We start from the raw sequence: 21,892 nt of genomic DNA, 5'->3' as shown, positions 1-21,892 counted from the left end.
GATTTAGATCCGGGCTTTGACTTGGCCATTCTAGAACCCTCCATTTCTTTCATTTCACCCATTCCTTGGTGGATTTACTGGTATATTTAGGGTCATTGTCATGTTGCAAGGTCCACCTTGGGTTGAGCTTCAACTTTCCGACAGATGGCCTCACATTTATCCTCAAGCACCCTCTGGTACAATGAAGAATTAATAGTGGATTCTATGATGGTGAGCTGCCCAGGCCCTGATGCAGCAAAGCTGCCCCAAACCATAATATTTCCACCACCATGCTTTACAGTTTGTATCAGGTTCTTATGGTCAAATGCTGTCTTTGGTTTTCGCCAAACATGTCTTCTGGTACTGTGGCCAAATAGCTCTACCTTTGACTCATCTGTCCAGAGCGCATTGTTCCAGAAGTGCTGGTCTTTGCCGAGGTGTTCATTGGCAAACTTTAGTCTTGCCCTGATGTTCTTTCTGGACAGCAAAGGTTTGCTCCTGGCACACCTCCCATGTAGATCAAATTTGTGCAGCCTCTTTCTAATGGTCGACTCGTGCACTTTGACATCAACTGATCAGGTTGACAAGAGCTACCTGTAGGTCCCGTGATGACATTATGGGGTTCTTAGAGACTTCTTTCAGCATCTTGCGGTCTGCTCTCGGGCTGAACTTGCTGGGGCGGCCTGGCCTGAACAAGTTGGCAGTTGTTTGGAATCTTCCTCACTTGTAGATGATCTTCCGGACAGTCGAATGATTGATTTCAAATTGTTTGGAGATCTTTTTAAATCCCTTCCCAGACTCGTAGGCATCTATAACCTTCTTTCTAAAGGCCTCAGAGAGCTCTTTTGATCGAGGCATGGTGACGCCACACACTTCAACAACAAAGAGCAAACCAAACTAAATGTCTGAGGTTTAAATAAGACAGGTTCCTCCAAGATCCTCTCTAACGATGTTCTAATCATTTGCACCTGAGCTGGTGCATCTGATTCTAATTTTAGGTATTTGAAGTAGTGATAAATGTAGGGGTGTACTTACTTTTTCCCCATGCGAAATTTGCATTTATGTTTATTTAAATTATTCAAAGGACTACAAAATGTAAATGTTTCATGATATTTGTTATTTTATATCACCTTTATCTCTCAATATTGTTGAAATGAAGATCAAATAGCTGTATGTTGAAATATGTTGAAAAAGTCAAAACTTTACATGGGGTGTACTTACTTTTTCACGTGACTGTATGTATATATATATACAGACTTGGCATTTAATATGAATATTTTTTTTGTGGGGGTGAAGTTACTTTTCAATATGTCTTAGAACCAAAGGTTCATTGGAATTATGTTGAAATTATTCCAGATTTTGGAAATGTGACCATTAAAAGAAACAAAAACCACATTTGACATTTCGAAACAAATAAATTGATCTTGAAAGTGATGTAAACTGATATCGAACTCAATTCATGGACAGTTCTGTGTTAAACTTCTGTACGTTTTCCAGAAGTATCTCTTTATTTTGCACATGAGTCAAATTTTTTTTAACAAAAACAAAAGTTAAATTACGACTGGGATTACGGACAGTAAAATTACAGTTCAGTACTTCGTGTAACCCCCACGAGCATTCAGGAGAGCACGTACATGTTGAGGCATGCTGTTCACGAGATTTGCCAAGGTTTGGACAGGAATAACTTGCCATGCAGTGACAATAGCCTGCTGCAATTCACACACAGAGGTCGGCTGCTGGTCCATGTGGTCGATTTGACGCGTTAATTCTGCCCACAAGTTCTCTATCGGATTCATATCCGGGGACATGGCAGGCCAGTCCATATGCTCTACACCACGGTCAGCAAGAAAGTGTTGGATCATGCGAGCACGATGAGGCCGTGCATTGTCATCTTGGAAGACAAAGTTTCCTCGAAAGGCTGCACGAGCAAATGGAAGCAATGTTTCTTCCAGAATGGCCCTGTACTTGAACTGGTTCAGGTTTCCATTCAGAACAACCAGGTCAGTTTTGCCCCCTGCATGAAAAGCAGCCCAAACGGTCACCCTACCACCTCCAGCTTGGACTCTTGGTACTATACAATCTTTGTTGTCGGCTTCATGCACTTGTCTGCGCACTCGGACGCGGCCATCTTGACGATAGACTAGCAATCTAGACTCATCACTGAAGATCACGTGATTCCAGTGTCCTGGCTGCCATTGACGGTGCTCTCTGGCCCACTGCAATCGGCGCTGGCGGTGTTGTCTGGTCAGGCGTGGCATTCTCGGGGGACGCCTGGCACGATAGCCTGCTTGAACCAGTCGTTGGTTGACTAGCCTTCTGGATACAGGCACATTTGTCAGTTGCTGCCACTCAGCCCTCAGCCAATTAGCTGACTTGGTTCGGCCATTGCGGACTAACCGGTGCAGCTGGCGATCATCCCTCCCTGTGGTTCTGCGGGGACGTCCTGGCCTCGGTATTGGAGTAGGGACACCCCTCTGAGCATTTCGTTTCAGGATCTTTGACACCTGACCTTGAGTGATGCCATACTGCCGAGCAATAGCACGTTCTATCATGCCGTAATTTCGTAAAGCCACCACGCCATGACAAACAGCATTGTCGAGTTGACGGACCATCTCCAGAGGAAGCGGCAATAACTTTTGGAGACGTGCAGCAGTTGTTTTCCACTAATACAGAACCCAACAACTCTTGTATACCCGACTGTGAAGCCAATCGTCAAATGCACCTGTCCGTACATTTTGCCACGCCACCTGTGATATAATCCTGTTGTTGACTTCTTGCTGCGACAGACAATCAGTGACATGGTTCTTTTCACAAATAAATCACCAAAATGTAAAAGAAACTCACCAGATTGATATACTGAGTTAAGAAAGTAAACCCGTCAAGAAAAATGCCAAGTCTGTGTGTGTGTGTATATATATATATATATATATAGTGTGTGTATATATATATATATATATATATAATATATATATATATATATATATATATATATATATATATATATATATATATATATATATATATATATATAGTGTGTGTATATTTATATATATATATATATATATATATATATATATATATATATATATATATATATATATATATATATATATATATATATATATATATATATATATATATATATATATGTGTATGTATATATATATATATATATATATATATATATATATATATATATATATATATATATATATATATATATATATATATATATAGTCACGTGACTGTATGTATATACATATACATACAGTCACGTGAAAAATATATATATCTGTGCAGTGTCTGTCTTGTCCTGTTGTGTTATGTTGTTCTGTCTTGTGTTGTCACTGAACTACTTTCTCAAACTTTTGTGAAATCGTACCAAACTTCTGGTATGCACATATCTCTCCCGTCGATATGTCCTAATGGTATTTGGTTTAAAAAAAATGTACAATTTTTTTTTTTTCAACTTCAATTGTTTATAAAATGTGGTATCACGTACAGTGGTACCTCGGCTTACGAGTTTAATCCGTTCCGTGACGGAGCTCGTAAGCCAAATCGCTCGTAAGTCAAAGCAAATTTTCCATTCAAATGCATTGAAATGCTATTAATCCGTTCCAGCCTCAAAAAAAAAACACCAATTTTTTTTGTTAGGTGCTTTTAAATAACAAAAATGTACTTTATAAATAACAAATAATGTATAAACAAGCACGACCTCGTATATACTGTACATAATACAAGAGAATGTAAAGAAATAAACTGGTTTTATTAAGTGTACTGTATGTATTTACCTTGAAGATCAGACGAAGATGCTGGCAGAGGTGGAGGAGATACCTTTTGCCTTTTTCGCCACACTGTCCTCGCTTTCACTTGCCGGGCGTTTCACTAAAAACCTGTCCAACGAGGTTTGTTTCTTCCTCCCTTTCAAAATTTTTCGGAAATGAGTGAGGCAAGTGTCGTTACACAGCGCCAACGCACGACCTGTTGCAACTTTTTCAGGTGTTTCTTTTGAACAAATTCTGAAATTTCTCTCCACATTCCCAACATTTCCTTTATCTCACTTGTCGCGATAACCTCCTCCGCCTCTGGCTCCTCCGCGTTTAGTTCCTGCAAAACCTCCGTATTCTGCTGCTGCTATAGCTCCTTTAATTCCTCCGTTGTCAGTTCCTCATTGTGTTTCTCGACGAGGTCGTTAACGTCGTCTTCATCCACTTGCAGGCCCATGGACCTTCCGAGGGACACAATCTCCTCCACCACTAACACTTCCTCAGTAGCACTAACACTTTCGGACACAACCTCAGGCCACAGCTTCTTCCATGCAGAGTTTAAGGTCCTCCTTGTAACACCCTGCCAGGCCATGTCGATAATTCTGAGGCAGGCCACGATATTGTAGTGATCCTTCCAGAACTCTCGAAGGGTGAGGTTTGTGCTCTCCGTAACCTCAAAGCAGCGCCGGAACAGGTGCTTGGTGAAGAGCTTTTTGAAATTGGAAATCACCTGCTGGTCCATGGGCTGCAGGATAGGGGTGGTGTTGGGTGGAAGGTAGCGGACCTTAATGAATGCAAATTCTTCAAGGATGTCGTCTACGAGGTTTGGTGGGTGTGCGGGAGCATTGTCAAGGACGAGAAGGGCTTGCAGGGGTAGCTTATTCTCCAAAAGGTACTTCTTGATGCCAGGACCAATGACCAGGTTTACCCACTCCACAAATAGCCCCGACTGGCTTTGAATGACTCTTCCGATGCCTCGTCCGTTGATGTTCCCCGCCGTCTGCTGCACCAAATCCCTGTAAATGTCTCGTGCCTTCTCACAAATGATGCTCTCGGTCATGGTATCTCCTGCGAGCTGCTTTTTCCGTCAACCACACAAACAACAACTTCTCCATCTCTTCATGGACAGAGGTCCGTTGCTTTGAAATGGTCGTAACGCCCTTGGCTGGCGTTATAGCCTTTATCGACTCCTTCTGCTTCAAAATCGTACATATCGTCGAAGTAGTACGATCGTACTGCCTCGCCAAGTCGACAACACGCATACCTCGCTCATGTTGTTCGACGATTGCGTGTTTCGTATCCAAACTCATCATCCTCTTCTTCCTCTCAGGCCCACCCTTGGCACTCACTTTCTTCGGACCCATGGTTGAAAACGCGAAATTTTACAGAAAAAACCACTTTCACAAACAAAACAGCAGCGATACACGGCAGAGATGCTTTCACGGCAAGATAACTGCGTGACCGGAACCGGAAGCCACAACCGGAAAATTCAAAAAAATAAATTTTTTGAGCTCGTACATCGGATCTCGGCTCGTATCCCAAAGCAACAAACCGCCCGAGCGACGGCTCGTATCTCGAAAAACTCGTACGTTGGGGCACTCGTAAGCCGAGGTACCACTGTATATGACAAATACATTTGTGCAAAATAATTGTTTGAATTATGATTGGTTTAAACCATGCCAAAACGTAAGGAACTACTTTCTCAAACTTTTGTGAAATCGTACCAAACTTCTGGTATGCACATATCTCTCCCGTCGATATGTCCTAATGGTATTTGGTTTAAAAAAATTTACAATTTTTTTTTTTATTTTGGGGAATTTTTTCGGGAATTTTTTTTTTCAACTTCAATTGTTTATAAAATGTGGTATCACGTATATTACAAATACATTTGTGCAAAATAATTGTTTGAATTATGATTGGTTTAAACCATGCCAAAATGGCAACTCAGGTACAGTCATTTATCTATTGTATCAACACATCTGGGCAGTGTCTGTGTTGTCACTTAACGACTCCCTCAAACTTTTGTTTCCGTGGTTGTGAAGTGTTTTTGATAAGGTTGTGGTGGTTTTGAATCACGTGGTGGTGAGGTATTTTGAATTATGTGGTGGTGAGGTGTTTTTAAATGACGTCGTGGTGAGGTGTTTTTAAATCAAATGGTGGTGAGGTGTTTTAAAATCACATGGTGGTGAGGTGTTTTTAATTACGTGGTGGTGAGGTGTTTTTAAATGATGTGGTGGTGAGAGGTTTTTAATTTCGTGGCTGTGAGGTGTTTTTATTATGTGTTTTATGGCTGTGAGGTGTTTTTATTACGTGTTTTATGGCTGTGATGTGTTTTTAATTTTGTGGTAGTGAGGTGTTTTTATTACGTGTTTTATAGCTGTGAGGTGTTTTTATTACGTGTTTTATGGCTGTGAGGTGTTTTTATTACGTGTTTTATGGCTGTGAGTTGTTTTTATTACGTGTTTTATGGCTGTGAGGTGTTTTTATTTTGCGTTTTATGGCTGTGAGGTGTTTTTATTACGTGTTTTATGGCTGTGAGGTGTTTTTATTACGTGTTTTTATGGCTGTGATGTGTTTTTATTACGTGTTTTATGGCTGTGAGGTGTTTTTATCACGTGTTTTATGGCTGTGAGGTGTTTTTATTACGTGTTTTATGGCTGTGAGGTTTTTTTAATTTGTGGCTGTGAGGTGTTTTTATTACGTGTTTTATGGCTGTGAGGTGTTTTTATTACGTGTTTTATGGCTGTGAGGTGTTTTTATTACGTGTTTTATGACTGTGAGGTGTGTTTAATTTTGTGGTGGTTAGGTGTTTTTATTACGTGTTTTATGGCTGTGAGGTGTTTTTATTACGTGTTTTATGGCTGTGAGGTGTTTTTATTTCGTGTTTCATAGCTGTGAGGTGTTTTTATTACATGTTTTATGGCTGTGAGGTGTTTTTATTACGTGTTTTATGGCTGTGAGGTGTTTTTATTACGTGTTTTATGGCTGTGAGGTGTTTTTATTTCGTGTTTCATAGCTGTGAGGTGTTTTTATTACATGTTTTATGGCTGTGAGGTGTTTTTAATTTTGTGGTGGTGAGGTGTTTTTATTACTTGTTTTTAAGGCTGTGAGGTGTTTTTAATTTTGTGGTGGTGAGGTGTTTTTATTATGTGTTTTATGGCTGTGAGGTGTTTTTAAATTTGTGGCTGTGAGGTGTTTTTATTACGTGTTTTATGGCTGTGAGGTGTTTTTAAATTTGTGGCTGTGAGGTGTTTTTAAATTTGTGGCTGTGAGGTGTTTTTGTTACGTGTTTTATGGCTGTGAGGTGTTTTTAATTTCGTGGTGTTGAGGTGTTTTTAATTTCGTGGTGGTGAGGTGTTTTTATTACGTGTTTTATGGCTGTGAGGTGTTTTGAATTACTTGGTGGTGAGGTGGTATCGTCCCAAACTTCCAGTCTGCACCTTCCCCTCCCCTATGTGTGTGCTGAGGGGTTCTTTCTTGAAACAAAAACATTCAACCTAAATCTTCAACCTAAATTGCCTATAAAAATGTAATATCACAAGCACAACAAATACATTTGTGCAATATAATTGTTTGTATTATGATTGGTGTAAATCATGACAACACAGAAAGTCAGGTAGTCATTATCCTCAGCTAAAATAAGCCCGTTCCTCAGTAACGACGCTTGGTGAGGCGAGCGCAGCGAGCTGAGCCAAGCTAGTATATATATATATATATATATGTATATATATATGTATATATATATGTATATGTATATATATATGTATATGTATATGTATATGTATATATATATGTATATAATGTATATGTATATATATATATGTATATATATATGTATATGTATATGTATATATATATGTATATAATGTATATGTATATATATATATATGTATATGTATATATATATATATATATATATATATATATATATATATATATATATATATATATATATGTATATATATATGTATATATATATATGTATATATATATATATATGTATATATATATATATATATATATGTATATATATATATATATATATGTATAAGTCTGTAGATATATATATATATGTATATATATATATATATATATATGTATATATATATATATATATATGTATAAGTCTGTAGATATATATATATATATATATATATATATATATATATATATATATATATATATATATATACACACACACACACACACAGTCACGTGAAAAAGTAAGTACACCCCATGTAAAGTTTTGACTTTTTCAACATATTTCAACATACAACTATTTGATCTTCATTTCAACAATATTGATAGATAAAGGTGACATTGTGGGGGTTACCCCATTGGGACACAATCCACGGGCACGGGACCAGTGGGGCTATTGATGGTATGGGCATGGCGTGTGCTCGGTGGTTGGAGCCATGCCCCCTTAAGAGGGTTGGGCTTGATATAAATGATGCATGAGTTCCGGTCGGTTTTTCAGTCCATTCGAATGAACGAGCTTTGAACCAGCTTTGAGTGTCTCGCCTCCCCGTTACCCGCAACTCCTACATTGGTGACCCGACTGCTCCCAAACGTTTTCGGGGGCCCCAAACGAACATGGCGACAAGCGCAGTTTCAATTAAGGTGCCGGAGTTTTGGGAACGACAAGCCTCCATTTGGTTCGCACAAGCTGAGGCCCAGTTCGCCATTAGGAACATTTCTGCCGACGACACGAAATATTATCATGTCGTGTGTGTGCTCAGCGGCTCCACGGTGACCAGGGTGGTGAGCCTTCTCCAGAATCCTCCGGAGGGCGGCAAGTACGAGACGCTAAAGGTGCTTCTGCTCGAAACCTTCGAGCTCACTGAGGCCGAGCGCACCCGCCAGCTTCTTTCTCTACCTGGGCTGGGCGACTCCAAGCCGTCGGAGCTGATGGACCACATGTTGTCTCTCCTGGGCAGCCACCGGCCATGTTTCCTCTTCAGGGAGCTGTTCCTGCAGCAGCTGCCAGCCAGGACAGATACGGTCAGCCTTGGCCAACTCACCCATTACGGATTTCCGCGCCAGGGAGGCAGACAAGTTTTTCTCCGCCAGGCAGCAATATTAGTGTGGCTGCATTGGACCCCGGCCCCGTCGAGCAGGTGGACACCATTGCGGCCCAGCGGCGGAAGGTCCCAGGCTTGTGCTATTACCACGCAAGGTTTGGGCCAAAGGCCAGTCATGCCGACCTCCCTGCAGCTTCAGCGAGTTGGGAAACAGGGTGGCCGGCGCTCATTAACTGCCATGAGCGTCGGCCGTTCGGGCAGTTTGCTGTTCATTTCGGACACCGACTCCGGACGTCGTTTCCTCTGTGATGCAGGTACCCAGGTGAGCGTTCTACCCGCGTCGGCACCGGACCGGGCTGCTGGGAGGCACGGCCCCACCCTGGAAGCCGCCAACGGCAGTGCTATTCAGACCTTTGGCAAACCGACCGTGGCACTATGCTTTGGCGGGCAGTGGTTTACATGGGATTTTGTTACGGCGAAGGTATCCACCCCCTTGCTGGGCGCCGATTTCCTCTGCGCCAACGGCCTACTAGTGGATGTGAAAAATCGGTGGCTCATTAATGCAGAGACATTCAGTTCTCTTCCATGCTTGCTGAGCGGGTCCGCTTTGACGAGGCTTGCGTGCATGCTCCCGACCTCTGATGAGTTTCGCCCGCCTCCTCACCGAGTTCCTGACCCTTACATGGCCCACCTTTTCGGCCGTGGCCGTCAAGCACGGAGTGGAGCATCACATTCCGACCACCGGCCCGCCTTTCTACACCCGGGCTCGACGCCTCAACCCGGCGAAACTTGCTATCGCAAAGGCGGACTTCGACACGTTGGAGCGTCTTGGCATCGTGCGACGTTCCAACAGCCCGTGGGCCTCACCTCTCCACATTGCGCCGAAGCCGGGTGGCGGTTGGCGCCCATGCGGGGATTATCGCCACCTTAACAACGCCACTACCCCGACCGCTACCCAATCCCGCACATCCAGGATTTTTCTGCCCGCTTGGCCGGTAAAGTTTTTTAAATTTTTTATAAAGTGGACCTCGTTCGTGGTTACCACCAGGTCCCCGTCCGCCGCAGGACATTCCTAAGACTGCGGTGATTACACCGTTCGGGCTTTTCAAATTCCTACGTATGCCTTTTGGGTTCAAGAACGCGGCCCAGGCTTTCCAGCGCCTATTGGACAGCGTGTTGCGGGATTGGCCGTTCCTGTTCGTCTACCTGGACGATATCCTCATCGCCAACGCTTCCAGGTCGGAGCACATGCTTCACCTCTGAGCGCTCTTTGAACGCCTCAGTCAGCATGGCCTGATCATTAACCCGGCCAAGTGCTTGTTCGGGGTGGCCTCAATTGACTTTCTCGGCCACCGCATCACAAAGGAGGGGGCCGTCCCACCGCCGTCTCAAGTGGAGGCTGTGTAGGGTTTTCCGCGCCCCCTCACCGTCAAGGCCTTGCAGGAGTTTTTGCGCATGGTGAACTTTTACCATCGTTTCGTGCTTCGGGCGGCCCAGCTGATGCGGCCCCTTTATGAGGCCCTCAAAGGCAAGCCGACCAAACGCGCCATTGACTGGACCGAGGAGATGGCCAAGGCCCTCATGGACGCTAAACTGGCTCTCGCCAGCACAACCATGCTGGGACATCCGTCGCCCGATGCACCGATTGCTCTCACCATGGACGCTTCAGACTACGCGGTTGGTGCCGTGCACGAGCAGTGGGTCAACGGGGCGTGGCAGCTGCTTGCCTTTTTTAGCCGGCAGCTCTGCCCTAACGAACGAAAGTACAGTACCTTCGATCGTGAGCTCCTAGGCCTCTACCTAGCCGTCCGACACTTCCGTTACCTGTTGGAAGCTCGCCCGTTCATGGCGTTTGTGGACCACAAGCCCCTGGTTTTTGCCATGGCCAAGGTCTCGGAGCCGTGGTCTGCCCGTCAACAACGCCAGCTCTCCTTCGTTTCCGAGTTCATGACGGACATCCAACATGTTGCTGGGAAGGACAATACGGTCGCCGATTGTCTCTCCCGATCCATAGCTGGCACGGTTCACCTTGGCATCGACTATGCCCACATGACGGCCGATCAGATCTCCGACCCGGATGTCCAGGCCTGCAGGACGGCGGTCACGGGGCTTCTACTGTCTGATGTGCCGTTCGAGGACATGGGCACCACGCTACTGTGCGACGTCTCTTTGGGACGGCCTCGCCCTGTCTTACCCACCAGCTGGAGACGGCCTGTGTTCAAGGCCGTCCACGGTCTTTCTCACCCGGGCAGTAAGGCGTCGCAAAAGTTGGTGGCGGCGAAGTTCATTTGGCATGGGCTCAAGAAGGATGTGCGCGACTGGGCCAACATCTGCGGCGAGTGCCAACGCTCGAAGGTTCATCGCCATACCCAGGCCCCATTGGTTTCATTCCCAGTGCCAGAGCGACGCTTTGACCATGTTCACGTGGACCTGGTGGGACCCCTCTCCCCCTCGCGGGGATTCACCCACCTCCTCACGATGATCGATAGGACCACCAGGTGGCCAGAGGCCGTCCCGCTCACATCTACAACGTCCGCCGATGTGGCCCGGGCGTTCATCGGCACTTGGGTTGCCCGTTTTGGCGCTCCCTCGGACATCTCTTCAGACAGGGGCCCCCAGTTCACTTCAGAGCTCTGGGGTGCTGTGGCCCAGGGGCTTGGAGTAAAGCTCCATCGCACCACTGCATATTATCCCCAGGCTAATGGCTTGTGTGAGAGGTTCCATCACTCTATGAAAGCTGCTCTCAGGGCCAGCCTCTGGGATGACAGTTGGGCCGACAGACTCCCGTGGGACATGTTGGGCCTCAGGACAGCCCCTAAGGAAGACCTCCAGTCCTCATCCACTGAGCTCGTCTATGGCCAGCCGCTGCGGGTTCCCGGGGAGTTCATGCCTGACGCTACAAGCCCCTGGTCCGCTGCCCGTCAGCGGTCGGTGCTCCGGGAGAATGCCAAGATGTTTGCACCAGTGCCCACATCTCAACATGATTTGCCTCGGGCCCACGTCCCGCCGGATCTACGTGCAGCGGAGTACGTCTTTGTTCGCCAGGACGCACACCGGGGGCTGCTTTGGCCGCCTTACGACGGGCCTTTCCGCGTTCTGGAGGCCGGAGACAAGTCCTTCGTGGTCGACATCGGCGGCAAACTGGACCACCTTTCGGTGGACCGCCTCAAGCCAGCTCACTTGGACCTCGACCAGCCCCCTTAGGTGGCTCAACCCCCATGGCGGGGCCGTCCCCCGTCGGGTAAGCCCCCGATTGGCCCGCCTACCGCCAAGCCGCTAACAGTCCCTGCTCGGGTCCTCAGTCATTTCAGGTGGGTGGTTATGGCCCCCCGAAAACTGACATTGCCCATGCACGTGAATTCTGGGGGGGCGCATGTGGGGGGTTACCCCATTGGGACACAATCCACGGGCACGGGACCAGTAGGGCTATTGATGGTATGGGCGTGGCGTGTGCTCGGTGTTTGGAACCACGCCCCCTTAAGAGGGTTGGGCTTGATATAAATGATGCATGAGTTCTGGTCGGTTTTTCAGTCCGTCGGAATAAACGAGCTTTGAACCAGCTACGAGTGTCTCACCTCCCCATTACCCGCAACTCCTACAATATAATATAACAAATATCATGAAACATTTACATTTTGTAATCCATTGTATAATTTAAATAAACATAAATGCAAATTTCGCATGTCCAAAAAGTAAGTACACCTTTGGCTCTAATAGGTGGTATTGCCCCCTTTGGCAGAAACAATCTCAAGAAGGCGTTTCTTATGTTTATAACTGTCTACCAGTCTCTGACATCGACTGGGAGAAATTTTTGCCCACTCCTCCATGCAGAATTCTTTCAGCTGTGCGATGTTTGAGGGGTTTCTTGCATGCACAGCTCGTTTCAAATCCCCCCACAACATCTCTATGGGATTTAGATCCGGGCTTTGACTTGGCCATTCCAGAACCCTCCATTTCTTTCTTTTCAGCCATTCCTTGGTGGATTTACTGGTAAGTTTAGGGTCATTGTCATGTGTTACGGATTCGTCACTTCCGTTGTTGTGGTTCTCATCCAGTGTAAACATTTTTGGTTGCATGTACTATTATTGTTATCGTTTAAGTGAATTGGAGATAGCTGTTTTCAAAAGGTAAAAAAGGTTAGTGTTTTAAAAGAAACCGGAAACCGGATCGGGAACCGGACGACGAAAAGAAGAAGAGGATGAAGAGGCGGAGCGAGTGAGGTCGGAGAAGGAGCCGAGCTGTTTGGAGGTCTGGAGCAAATGCTGGCGAACGGGGGTCACTCGCGAACTTTGGGGTTTCCTGGGAAAGGGATTCCTGCGACAGAGTTGTTATCGCTGTGACAGATAAACCTGCGTGACAGGTTTTGCGGTTGATTCCGAAGAGAATCATTGGAGTGCCGTTACTTCTCGAGAATGGACCGTTGGCCATTTTTCCTCTCGCTTGATTTTGCATTGCTCCAGGTTCTTCACTTTGCTTGAACCATTTCAACGCATCCAGCCGTTAGCCTGGTTTGCATGTGTAACGTGGATTTCGAGTGGGAATTTGCGGTTCGCCGTGTGGGGAGCCGTTGAACATCCATACCCGAAGGTGTGATTTCCCAGTCGCCTCTTGAGGGTACCTTTGCCCATCTTTGGCAGTGTGACTGTCAACCGAGCGGGATTCTGGTCTCGATAGAACATCGTTCTGACGATCCCTGGAGCATGGATCGACTTTGGCTTGAAGCTGGGACACAGACATTGGGAATGTTATTTTCTCTCACTTGGAGCACAGTGAGTTATATTGTACGAAACTGGCACCGATACGGTCTGGCACCCAGCTCTGCTCACCAAACTCTCCTCCTATGGTATCCATGGAAATCTCCATCCACTCATGGCTTGCGGACTTCCTCTCTGGTCGTAGTAAACGTGTGGCCCTGAATGGATTTCTCTCATCTCCCCTTCCTGTTCAGGCTGGAGTTCCCCAAGGAAGTGTGCTGGGCCCTGTGCTTTTTCTGGTCTTTATCAATGATCTCTCTGACTCTCTGGAAAATCCTCTCTATCTCTTTGCTGATGACTCCACTCTCTGCCGCTCCATTCCTCTTCCCTCAGATCGGCAGTCTGCAGCCTCCTCACTCTCTGAAGACCTGGACAAAATCACAGACTGGTCAAACAAGTGGAACATGTCTTTCAATCCTGACAAATCTCACTCTCTTACTATGTCTCTCCGAAAAGATCGACTGGACAACCCTCCCATCTACTTTCTCAACAATCCTCTCCAAGAAGTTCTGTCACTCAAGCTTTTGGGTCTCACTATCTGCCATGATCTTTCTTGGGAAAACCACATTTCCAAGCTGGCCTCCAAAGCCAGTCGCCGACTGGGCATCCTCCGTCGTGCGAAGTCCTTCCTCGGCACACCTGAGCTCCTCACCACATACAAGGCTTTCATCCGCAGCTCAATGGAATACTGTTCTCCCCTATGGGCTGGTGCTCCTGCCTCACACCTGGCTCGGCTTCACGCTGTTGAATCCAAAGCTTTCAAAATCATTGGAATCTCCCGCGATGAAGCTATCTCTGAGGGCCTTTCACTCACTCACCGCAGGCAGGTAGGTGGCCTTTCTGTCTTCTACCGACTCCTCTCCGGCCTTGCTCCCCCAGCTCTCTCTGTGCTCTGTCCCCCAAATATTCCTACAGGTCGCACAAGATCTGCCAGCAACCCTCTGATGGTTAAACTGCCGAAATCTCGGCTCTCTGCTCAGCTTCACTCTTTCATTCCTCTTTTCTCCCGCCTGTGGAACAAACTCCCACACTCCCTTCAATCCCTCTCCTCCCTCCAGGTCTTTAAAACAGCTGTTCACCACCATCTCTTATCTTCCCCCATCCATAACCTTGATCTTTTCTACCCCCACTAATTCACCCCAGATCCACCTTGTTTGAAATTCCAACTTCTTTCCTGGAAATCCTGGCAGTGTCCATATGTTTATACCTCTCCCACCCCCCCCCCCCTTCACATGCCTCCCCCCCTTCACATGCCTCCCCCCCAAAGCCCTCTCCCTCCCACAGATCTCTCGATGTCTCCATGTCTCTCGGTCCCTGCTCTCAAATGTTGTGTTTGTGTCCTTCCCCCTCTCTCCCCATCTTGTCTACCGCTCCCGATGTTATTTGTTTTATGTGTCTGTTTGTCTTTCTGTGTGATTAATGTTCGCTCTTTCACGAGCCTCGATCTTGTATACAAAAAAAACAAAAAAAACAAAAAAAACAAAAAAAAAACTGATGGTACCATCATAGGAATGATATATTGGTTGTACAATTGATTAATATTGTTATTGTACTGTTATTCTTGTGTGACCTTAATACAATACTTGTTTGTTGGTAACAATTGGTGTGGCTTCACCATTGATCTTTGACACACAGAATAACATATCTTTCTGCCGTGACTCCTCTCGGGGCTCGGAGGTACAACGTGACCGGGGTTTGGAGAGGAGCACATAACACATGTTACAAGGTCCACCTTCGGTTGAGCTTCAACTCTCCGACAGATGGCCTCACATTATCCTCAAGCACCCTCTGGTACAATGAAGAATTCATAGTGGATTCCATGATGGTGAACTGCCCAGGCCCTGATGCAGCAAAGCTGCCCCAAACCATAATATTTCCACCACCATGCTTTAGAGTTGGTATCAGGTTCTTGTGGTCAAATTCTGTCTTTGGTTTTCGCCAAACATGTCTTCTGGTGCTGTGGCCAAATAGCTCTACCTTTGACTCATCTGTCCAAAGCACATTGAAGTGCTGGTCTTTGCCTAGGTGTTCATTGGCAAACTTTAGTCTTGCCCTGATGTTCTTTCTGGACAGCAAAGGTTTCTCCTGGCACACCTCCCATTTAGATCAAATTTGTGCAGCCTCTTTCTAATGGTAGACTCGTGCACTTTGACATCAACAGTGGCAAGAGCTACCTGTAGGTCCCGTGATGACATTCTGGGGTTCTTAGAGACTTCTTTCAGCATCTTGCAGTCTGCTCTCGGCCTGGACTTGCTGGGTTGGCAGTTGTTTGAAATCTTCTCCACTTGTAGATGATCTCCCGGACAGTCGAATGATTGATTTCAAATTGCTTGGAGATCTTTTGAAATCCCTTCCCAGACTAGTCGGCATCTATAACCTTCTTTCTGAAGGCCTCAGAGAGCTCTTTTGTTCTAGGCATGGTGACGCCGCACACTTCAACAACAAAGAGCAAACCAAACGAAATGTCTGAGGTTTAAATAAGACAGGTTCCTCCAAGATCCTCTCTAACGATGTTCTAATCATTTGCACCTGAGCTGGTGCACCTGATTCTAATTTTAGGTATTTGAAGTAGTGATAAATGTAGGGGTGTACTTACTTTTTTTACATGCGAAATTTGCATTTATGTTTATATAAATTATACAATGGACTACAAAATGTAAATGTTTCATGATATTTGTTATATTATATCACCTTTATCTATCAATATTGTTGAAATGAAGATCAAATAGCTGTATGTTGAAATATGTTGAAAAAGTCAATACTTTACATGGGGTGTACTTACTTTTTCACGTGACTGTATATATATATTTTGTGGAGTACAGCAGTACTCCATATATATTTGATTCATACAGCTGCTTGAAGAAGTAAATGTATTTTATTTGCCAGATGTAGGGTGCCCCTTTATATTAACTTTTCTAGAGCATTACTTGGTTCCTCCTCAGAACACAAGGGTGGTCCAGCATGCACACGAGATTTTTTGAATGCCCCTTATTTTGAATTGTTTGGCATTTTCTACAAGCTATGGAATGTTCCTTCTTTTCTATACTTTGCCACATGGCACATACCTTTATATAAAGGGGCCTTTTCTATGCCCCTGGCATTTTACCAAAGAATGTCCCTTCTATTCTTTAGTTTGCCACATGGCACATCCCATATAAATATATTGTCGTGTCCCCGGGGTGAAGACCCCAAGAGGACGAATGGCCAAAACGATCTTTAACTCCGAGGCGTATACCCAACTTGGCGGTAGTGACATGCGCGGGAAGATTCGAGGTCTTACCTGATCGGGAACACACGCAGAGATTATCCGATCCCCACAGACACAGACAGGACAGCAAAATCCACAATACAAGAAAAGTAAGATTCGACAAATAATGATTTAATGAAAATAAACGCAAGTAATAATGAAAGTTGAGGTAAAACTAAAATTCCTAAATTGAGACATCTCCCCTCAGACTTGTATACAAACAAGGGGAAAACGAAAGTAAAAATAAAATCCCTTTTATAATCGGCCAAACTCAGCATGCGTCCCCAAATGGCTTGTAAGGCTGCTGTTCGTCGCCTCGAACCACCCCGCGGGAAACGCACAAAATGGCGCAGAATCACGCCCGCAGCCAGCCGCTGGCTTGAGGCAAACAGCAGGATCCCTCTTTGTTTCGCTCATGACCCCTTCCTTTTCTGCAGGGCACCACCGTCAACCCACACCTCTGTCCACGTTGCAAACAGTCCCAAAGCCCCGACACGTCTCCTCACCAGCGCACCCAAAACCACAGCGTCCACTCACGGCAAGAGCCAGAACGAGAGATAGAGAAAGATGGCGAGACGCATCTCCTGAATGTTCCACGCTCACATCACACTCTGTCCAATCACCAAGCGCTACTCAATCACGAAGGCCGGGGCATGGCCTCCCCATTACGATATGTCGCGGGGAGGGTGGGGGACATAGTCTAATCTCCATTTGGGAATGTTCGGATGATATCGTTCCCCTGCCGATGGGCAAATGTGCTGGGTGCTGGCTAGCCCTTGCGGTGTCGTGAGCGAATGAGTCTATTTACAGTGCGATCGTTGTAGTTATTGTGGTGGCCTTTTTTTATGGAATAACAATGAAGGGAAAAATCACAGGGCAATTACACACTGGGGACTGGGGTTTATCCTTAAGCCCTACCTAATTAGCATAGCTCCACCCCTCATATGGAGACACATATACGATCTTACCCAGACAGTTGGCCTAACTTAATTTACATTGAGGTGGGTTCTTCTTCTTTGTGACACTCGAACCATACTAAACCTACACGATTCTATCTCGACTCAGGTATTTCACCCCTACCCCAAACACACAACTATATATATCTATATCTATCTATCTATCTATCTATCTATATCTATATACTGTGTATATATATATATATATATATATATATATATATATACAGACTTGGCATTTAATATGGAATTTTTTTTTTTTCATGACTTGGGTTTACTTTCGTAACTCAGTATATCAATCTAGTGAGTTTCTTTTACACTTTGGTGATTTATTTGGTAAAAGAACCATGTCACTGATTGTCTGTCGCAGCAAGAAGTCAACAACAGGATTATATCACAGGTGGCGTGGCAAAATGTACGGACAGGTGCATTTGATGATTGGCTTCACAGTCGGGTATGCAAGGGTTGTTGCGTTCTGTATTAGTGGAAAACAACTACTGCATGTCTCCAAAAGTTATTGCCGCTTCCTCTGGAGATGGTCCGTCAACTCGCCAATGCTGTTTGTCCTGGAGTGGTTGTTTTACGAAATTACGGCATGAAACAGCGTGCTATTGCTCGGCAGTATGGCATCACTCAAGGTCAGGTGTCAAAGATCCTGAAACGAAATGCTCAGAGGGGTGTCCCTACTCCAATACCGAGGCCAGGACGTCCCCGCAGAACAACAAGGAGGGATGATCGCCAGCTGCACCGGTTAGTCCGCAATGGCCATACCAAGTCAGCTAATCGGCTTAGGGCTGAGTGGCAGCAACTGACAAATGTGCCTGTATCCAGAAGGCGAGTCAACCAACGACTGGTTCAAGCAGGCTGTCGTGCCAGGCGTCCCCTGAGGAAGCCATGCCTGACCAGACAACACCGCCAGCGCCGATTGCAGTGGGCCAGAGAGCACCGTCAATGGCAGCCAGGTCACTGGAATCACGTGATCTTCAGTGACGAGTCTAGAATTCTGGTCTATCGTCAAGATGGCCGCGTCCGAGTGCGCAGACAAGTGCATGAGGCCTACAGCAAAGATTGTATAGTGCCAAGAGTCCAAGCTGGAGGTGGTGGGGTGACCGTTTGAGCTGCTTTTCATGCAAGGGGCAAAACTGATCTGGTTGTTCTGAATGGAAACCTGAACCAGTTCAAGCACAGGGCCATTCTGGAAGAAACATTGCTTCCATTTGCTCGTGCAGCCTTTCGAGGAAACTTTGTCTTCCATGATGACAATGCACGCCCTCATCGTGCTCGCATGATGCAACACTTTCTTGCTGACCGTGGTGTAGAGCATATGGAGTGGCCTGCCATGTCCCCGGATATGAATCCGATAGAGAACTTGTGGGCAGAATTAACGCGTCAAATCGACCACTTGGACCAGCAGCCGACCTCTGTGCGTGAATTGCAGCAGGCTATTGTCACTGCATGGCAAGCGATTCCTGTTCAAACCTTGGCAAATCTCCTGATCAGCATGCCTCAACGTGTACGTGCTCTCCTGAATGCTCGTGGGGGTTACACGAAGTACTGAACTGTAATTTTACTGTCCGTAATCCCAGTCGTAATTTAACTTTTGTTTTTGTTAAAAAATTTTTTGGCTAATGTGCAAAATAAAGAGATACTTCTGGAAAACGTACAGAAGTTTAACACAGTACTGTCCATGAATTGAGTTCGATATCAGTTTACATCACTTTCAAGGATCAATTTATTTGTTTCGAAATGTCAAATGTGGTTTTTGTTTCTTTTAAAGGTCACATTAACAAAATCTAGAATAATTTCAACATAATTCCAATGAACTTTAGGTTCTAAGACATCTTGAAAAGTAAGTTCACCCCCACAAAAAAAATATTCCATATTAAATGCCAAGTCTGTGTATATATATACACATACAGGTTGAACTCCCTAACTTGAACTAGGAAGCAAGGCACAGATCGAGTCTCACCCCAGCAATTGCTGCACAGCCTGTTAGCAACAAGTGTAGCCTGCCACGCTGACACATTGTCTCTGCGCTGCTCCTTGACAATTAGGAGGTTTGCAGTCAGGAATATTAAATTTAACTAAGGAAGCACAATAAACAATTTTCAGTATGTTGTCCTGATGAGCCCATAACAAGGGTGAAATCTAGATCGACATCTCTGCCTTTTTAATCCTTCGAGCCATATTTGTGACCATCGAGCTTTAATTTCAGTCTGCAAAGACTTGAGTACCACACGGATGCCTCCTAGTTTGGAGGTGATGTGTTGGTGTAATTTATGTGCATGAGTCAGTGTCATGTCATAGGGTTAGTGAGCTTCCGAAGTTATATATATATATTATTGTGCTTTCTTGCAGTATATAACATTTAGCGTTTTATGAAAAGAAATCAAATGTAAATGTGGACTCAACCAAAACAAGCCAGGATTGTAGGAGGGTGAGTAGGGGAAATGGACAGAACCATTAGCCAAAACCGATACATATCCCCCATCCCGAAAATCAACTGAAACAAGTCTTAACAATTTAATAACATCGATGGATTTAATCAATAACAAAATAACAAAATATATAAAATTTTGTTGCGGATCCCGTGTCTGTCGAAGTACTAAGGGGGGGGGGGGGGGGTGAGGGGGGGCCCTGCCAGTCACGTGCTGTCATTCAACCACGCCTCCCTCTGGAAGGTTCCACGTGGACCGTTTTTGCCCACCCACGAACTAACGTCTTCTTCAAAACACGAGGGGTTAGGATCCTGCCTAACTCAACGCATATATGCTTTAATTACTACACAATGGAAAGGGAGATTATCTTTACATTTAATATGAAATAACTGACTAATGCAGGCTACATGTTGTCGTGGCATTAACGAGAGGGGGTTTCTTTTATTTCTCAACCGTAACAATATTAAGAGTTTTGTGAAATGAAATCGAACATAAATGTGGACTCAACTAAAACAAGCCAAGATTGTGAAGGAGAGGAGGTATTGACAAAACCATTAGCCAGAGGTGATACCACCCCCGCCCCCAATACCCAAAATCAACTGAAACCAGTTTTAACACAGTTTAATGACATAGATGGATTTAATCCACATCAAAATAACAAAATATATTAAACGTTCAGGTTTTTTTAACGAACCAAAACTGTGGACCTAACCAGAACAAGCCAGGATTGAGGGGGTAAAAATGATTGAACCATTCGCCATGATATTCCCCTCCCCCTCAAAATCAACAGAAACAACTATTTAAAACATATAAAAACCTACAGGGACAGAAACATGAAAGTGCTATTGTTCTACAATGGTAAAACATACATGCATATATACCAATAAATACCAAGAAGTAAAAGCTGTCCTTCTGTACTCTTGCCTCGTATTCATCTTCTGGTCTCAAATCCAAATCTCTTTGGTGTATCACAATAATAACAAATTTGACTTCAGTGTTCCAATACTTATGGAGGACACTGTATATGTTTGGCTGTGCATCAATTTATTATTTTGCAAGTGAAATAAACTGATGCAAAACTTTGGTTCGTCCTCTTGGTGTAATTCTGTGCAATTCCCTCCCTTGTTGGCACATGCTTGCTTTGCAGAACAGTCACCATGAGCCAATTCACATCCTAAATGTGGCTATCAGGATAGATGGGGACATGAATGATGATGTGCTTACGCCTTCACTGCAGGAGTTTGCGTTATCCAAGGTGTGAAAACTTCATTACATTTCTTGTGCTTTCTTATTGTGCAGTGGTAGCTTGGAACCTGTCTCATTGTCCAGCTTGATAACTCAAGAGGACAATAAAGTGACGATCTATCAACATCCAACTTCTGTTCCTGTCATCTCATAAGTTGTTGGATTAAAACAATTGCAGGTAGGTGATGTCATTGCTCATTTGGAGGAAATTGTGTCAAAAAAAGGATTAAAAAAGACTCTAAAGTCTTGGATTTGGATTCTTGACAAACTACATTGTGGTCGATGTACTTTACAGGAAAGACCTGCGTTGGTACATTTTTATAATGCACCCCTTTGTCTATTTGTTTTTTTTGTAATGTCACCCCCAAGAGTTTATCACCCTGCTAACATGTATTCTAGCAATCAGAAAATTCCATTCAGACCTGCCAGCCCAATGCCAGATAATTTTGGCACCCAGCCAAGTGGTTATTAGCATTGGGGAATTT

At 44.8% G+C, this 21,892-nt stretch overlaps 1 protein-coding gene across 9 annotated transcripts in view; it reads left to right on the top strand.

Moving 5' to 3' along the window:
• The window catches only part of LOC137430068 (acetyl-CoA carboxylase 1), a 763,460-nt gene that overhangs the window by 558,294 nt on the left and 183,274 nt on the right, over window positions 1-21,892 (top strand). For all 9 annotated transcript variants that reach the window (XM_078780164.1, XM_078780162.1, XM_068120583.2 and 6 more), the window contains one exon: window positions 21,310-21,417. In XM_078780164.1, coding sequence (XP_078636290.1) covers window positions 21,310-21,417 — 108 coding nt within the window. The remainder of the gene's footprint in view (window positions 1-21,309; window positions 21,418-21,892) is intronic.

The sequence above is a fragment of the Myxine glutinosa genome, chromosome 6, assembly GCF_964187855.1.
Source record: "Myxine glutinosa chromosome 6, kmMyxGlut1.1, whole genome shotgun sequence".
NCBI lineage: Eukaryota > Metazoa > Chordata > Myxini > Myxiniformes > Myxinidae > Myxine > Myxine glutinosa.
Note: the sequence above shows the minus strand (reverse complement) of the source record. Positions and strands in the feature narration are given on the sequence as shown.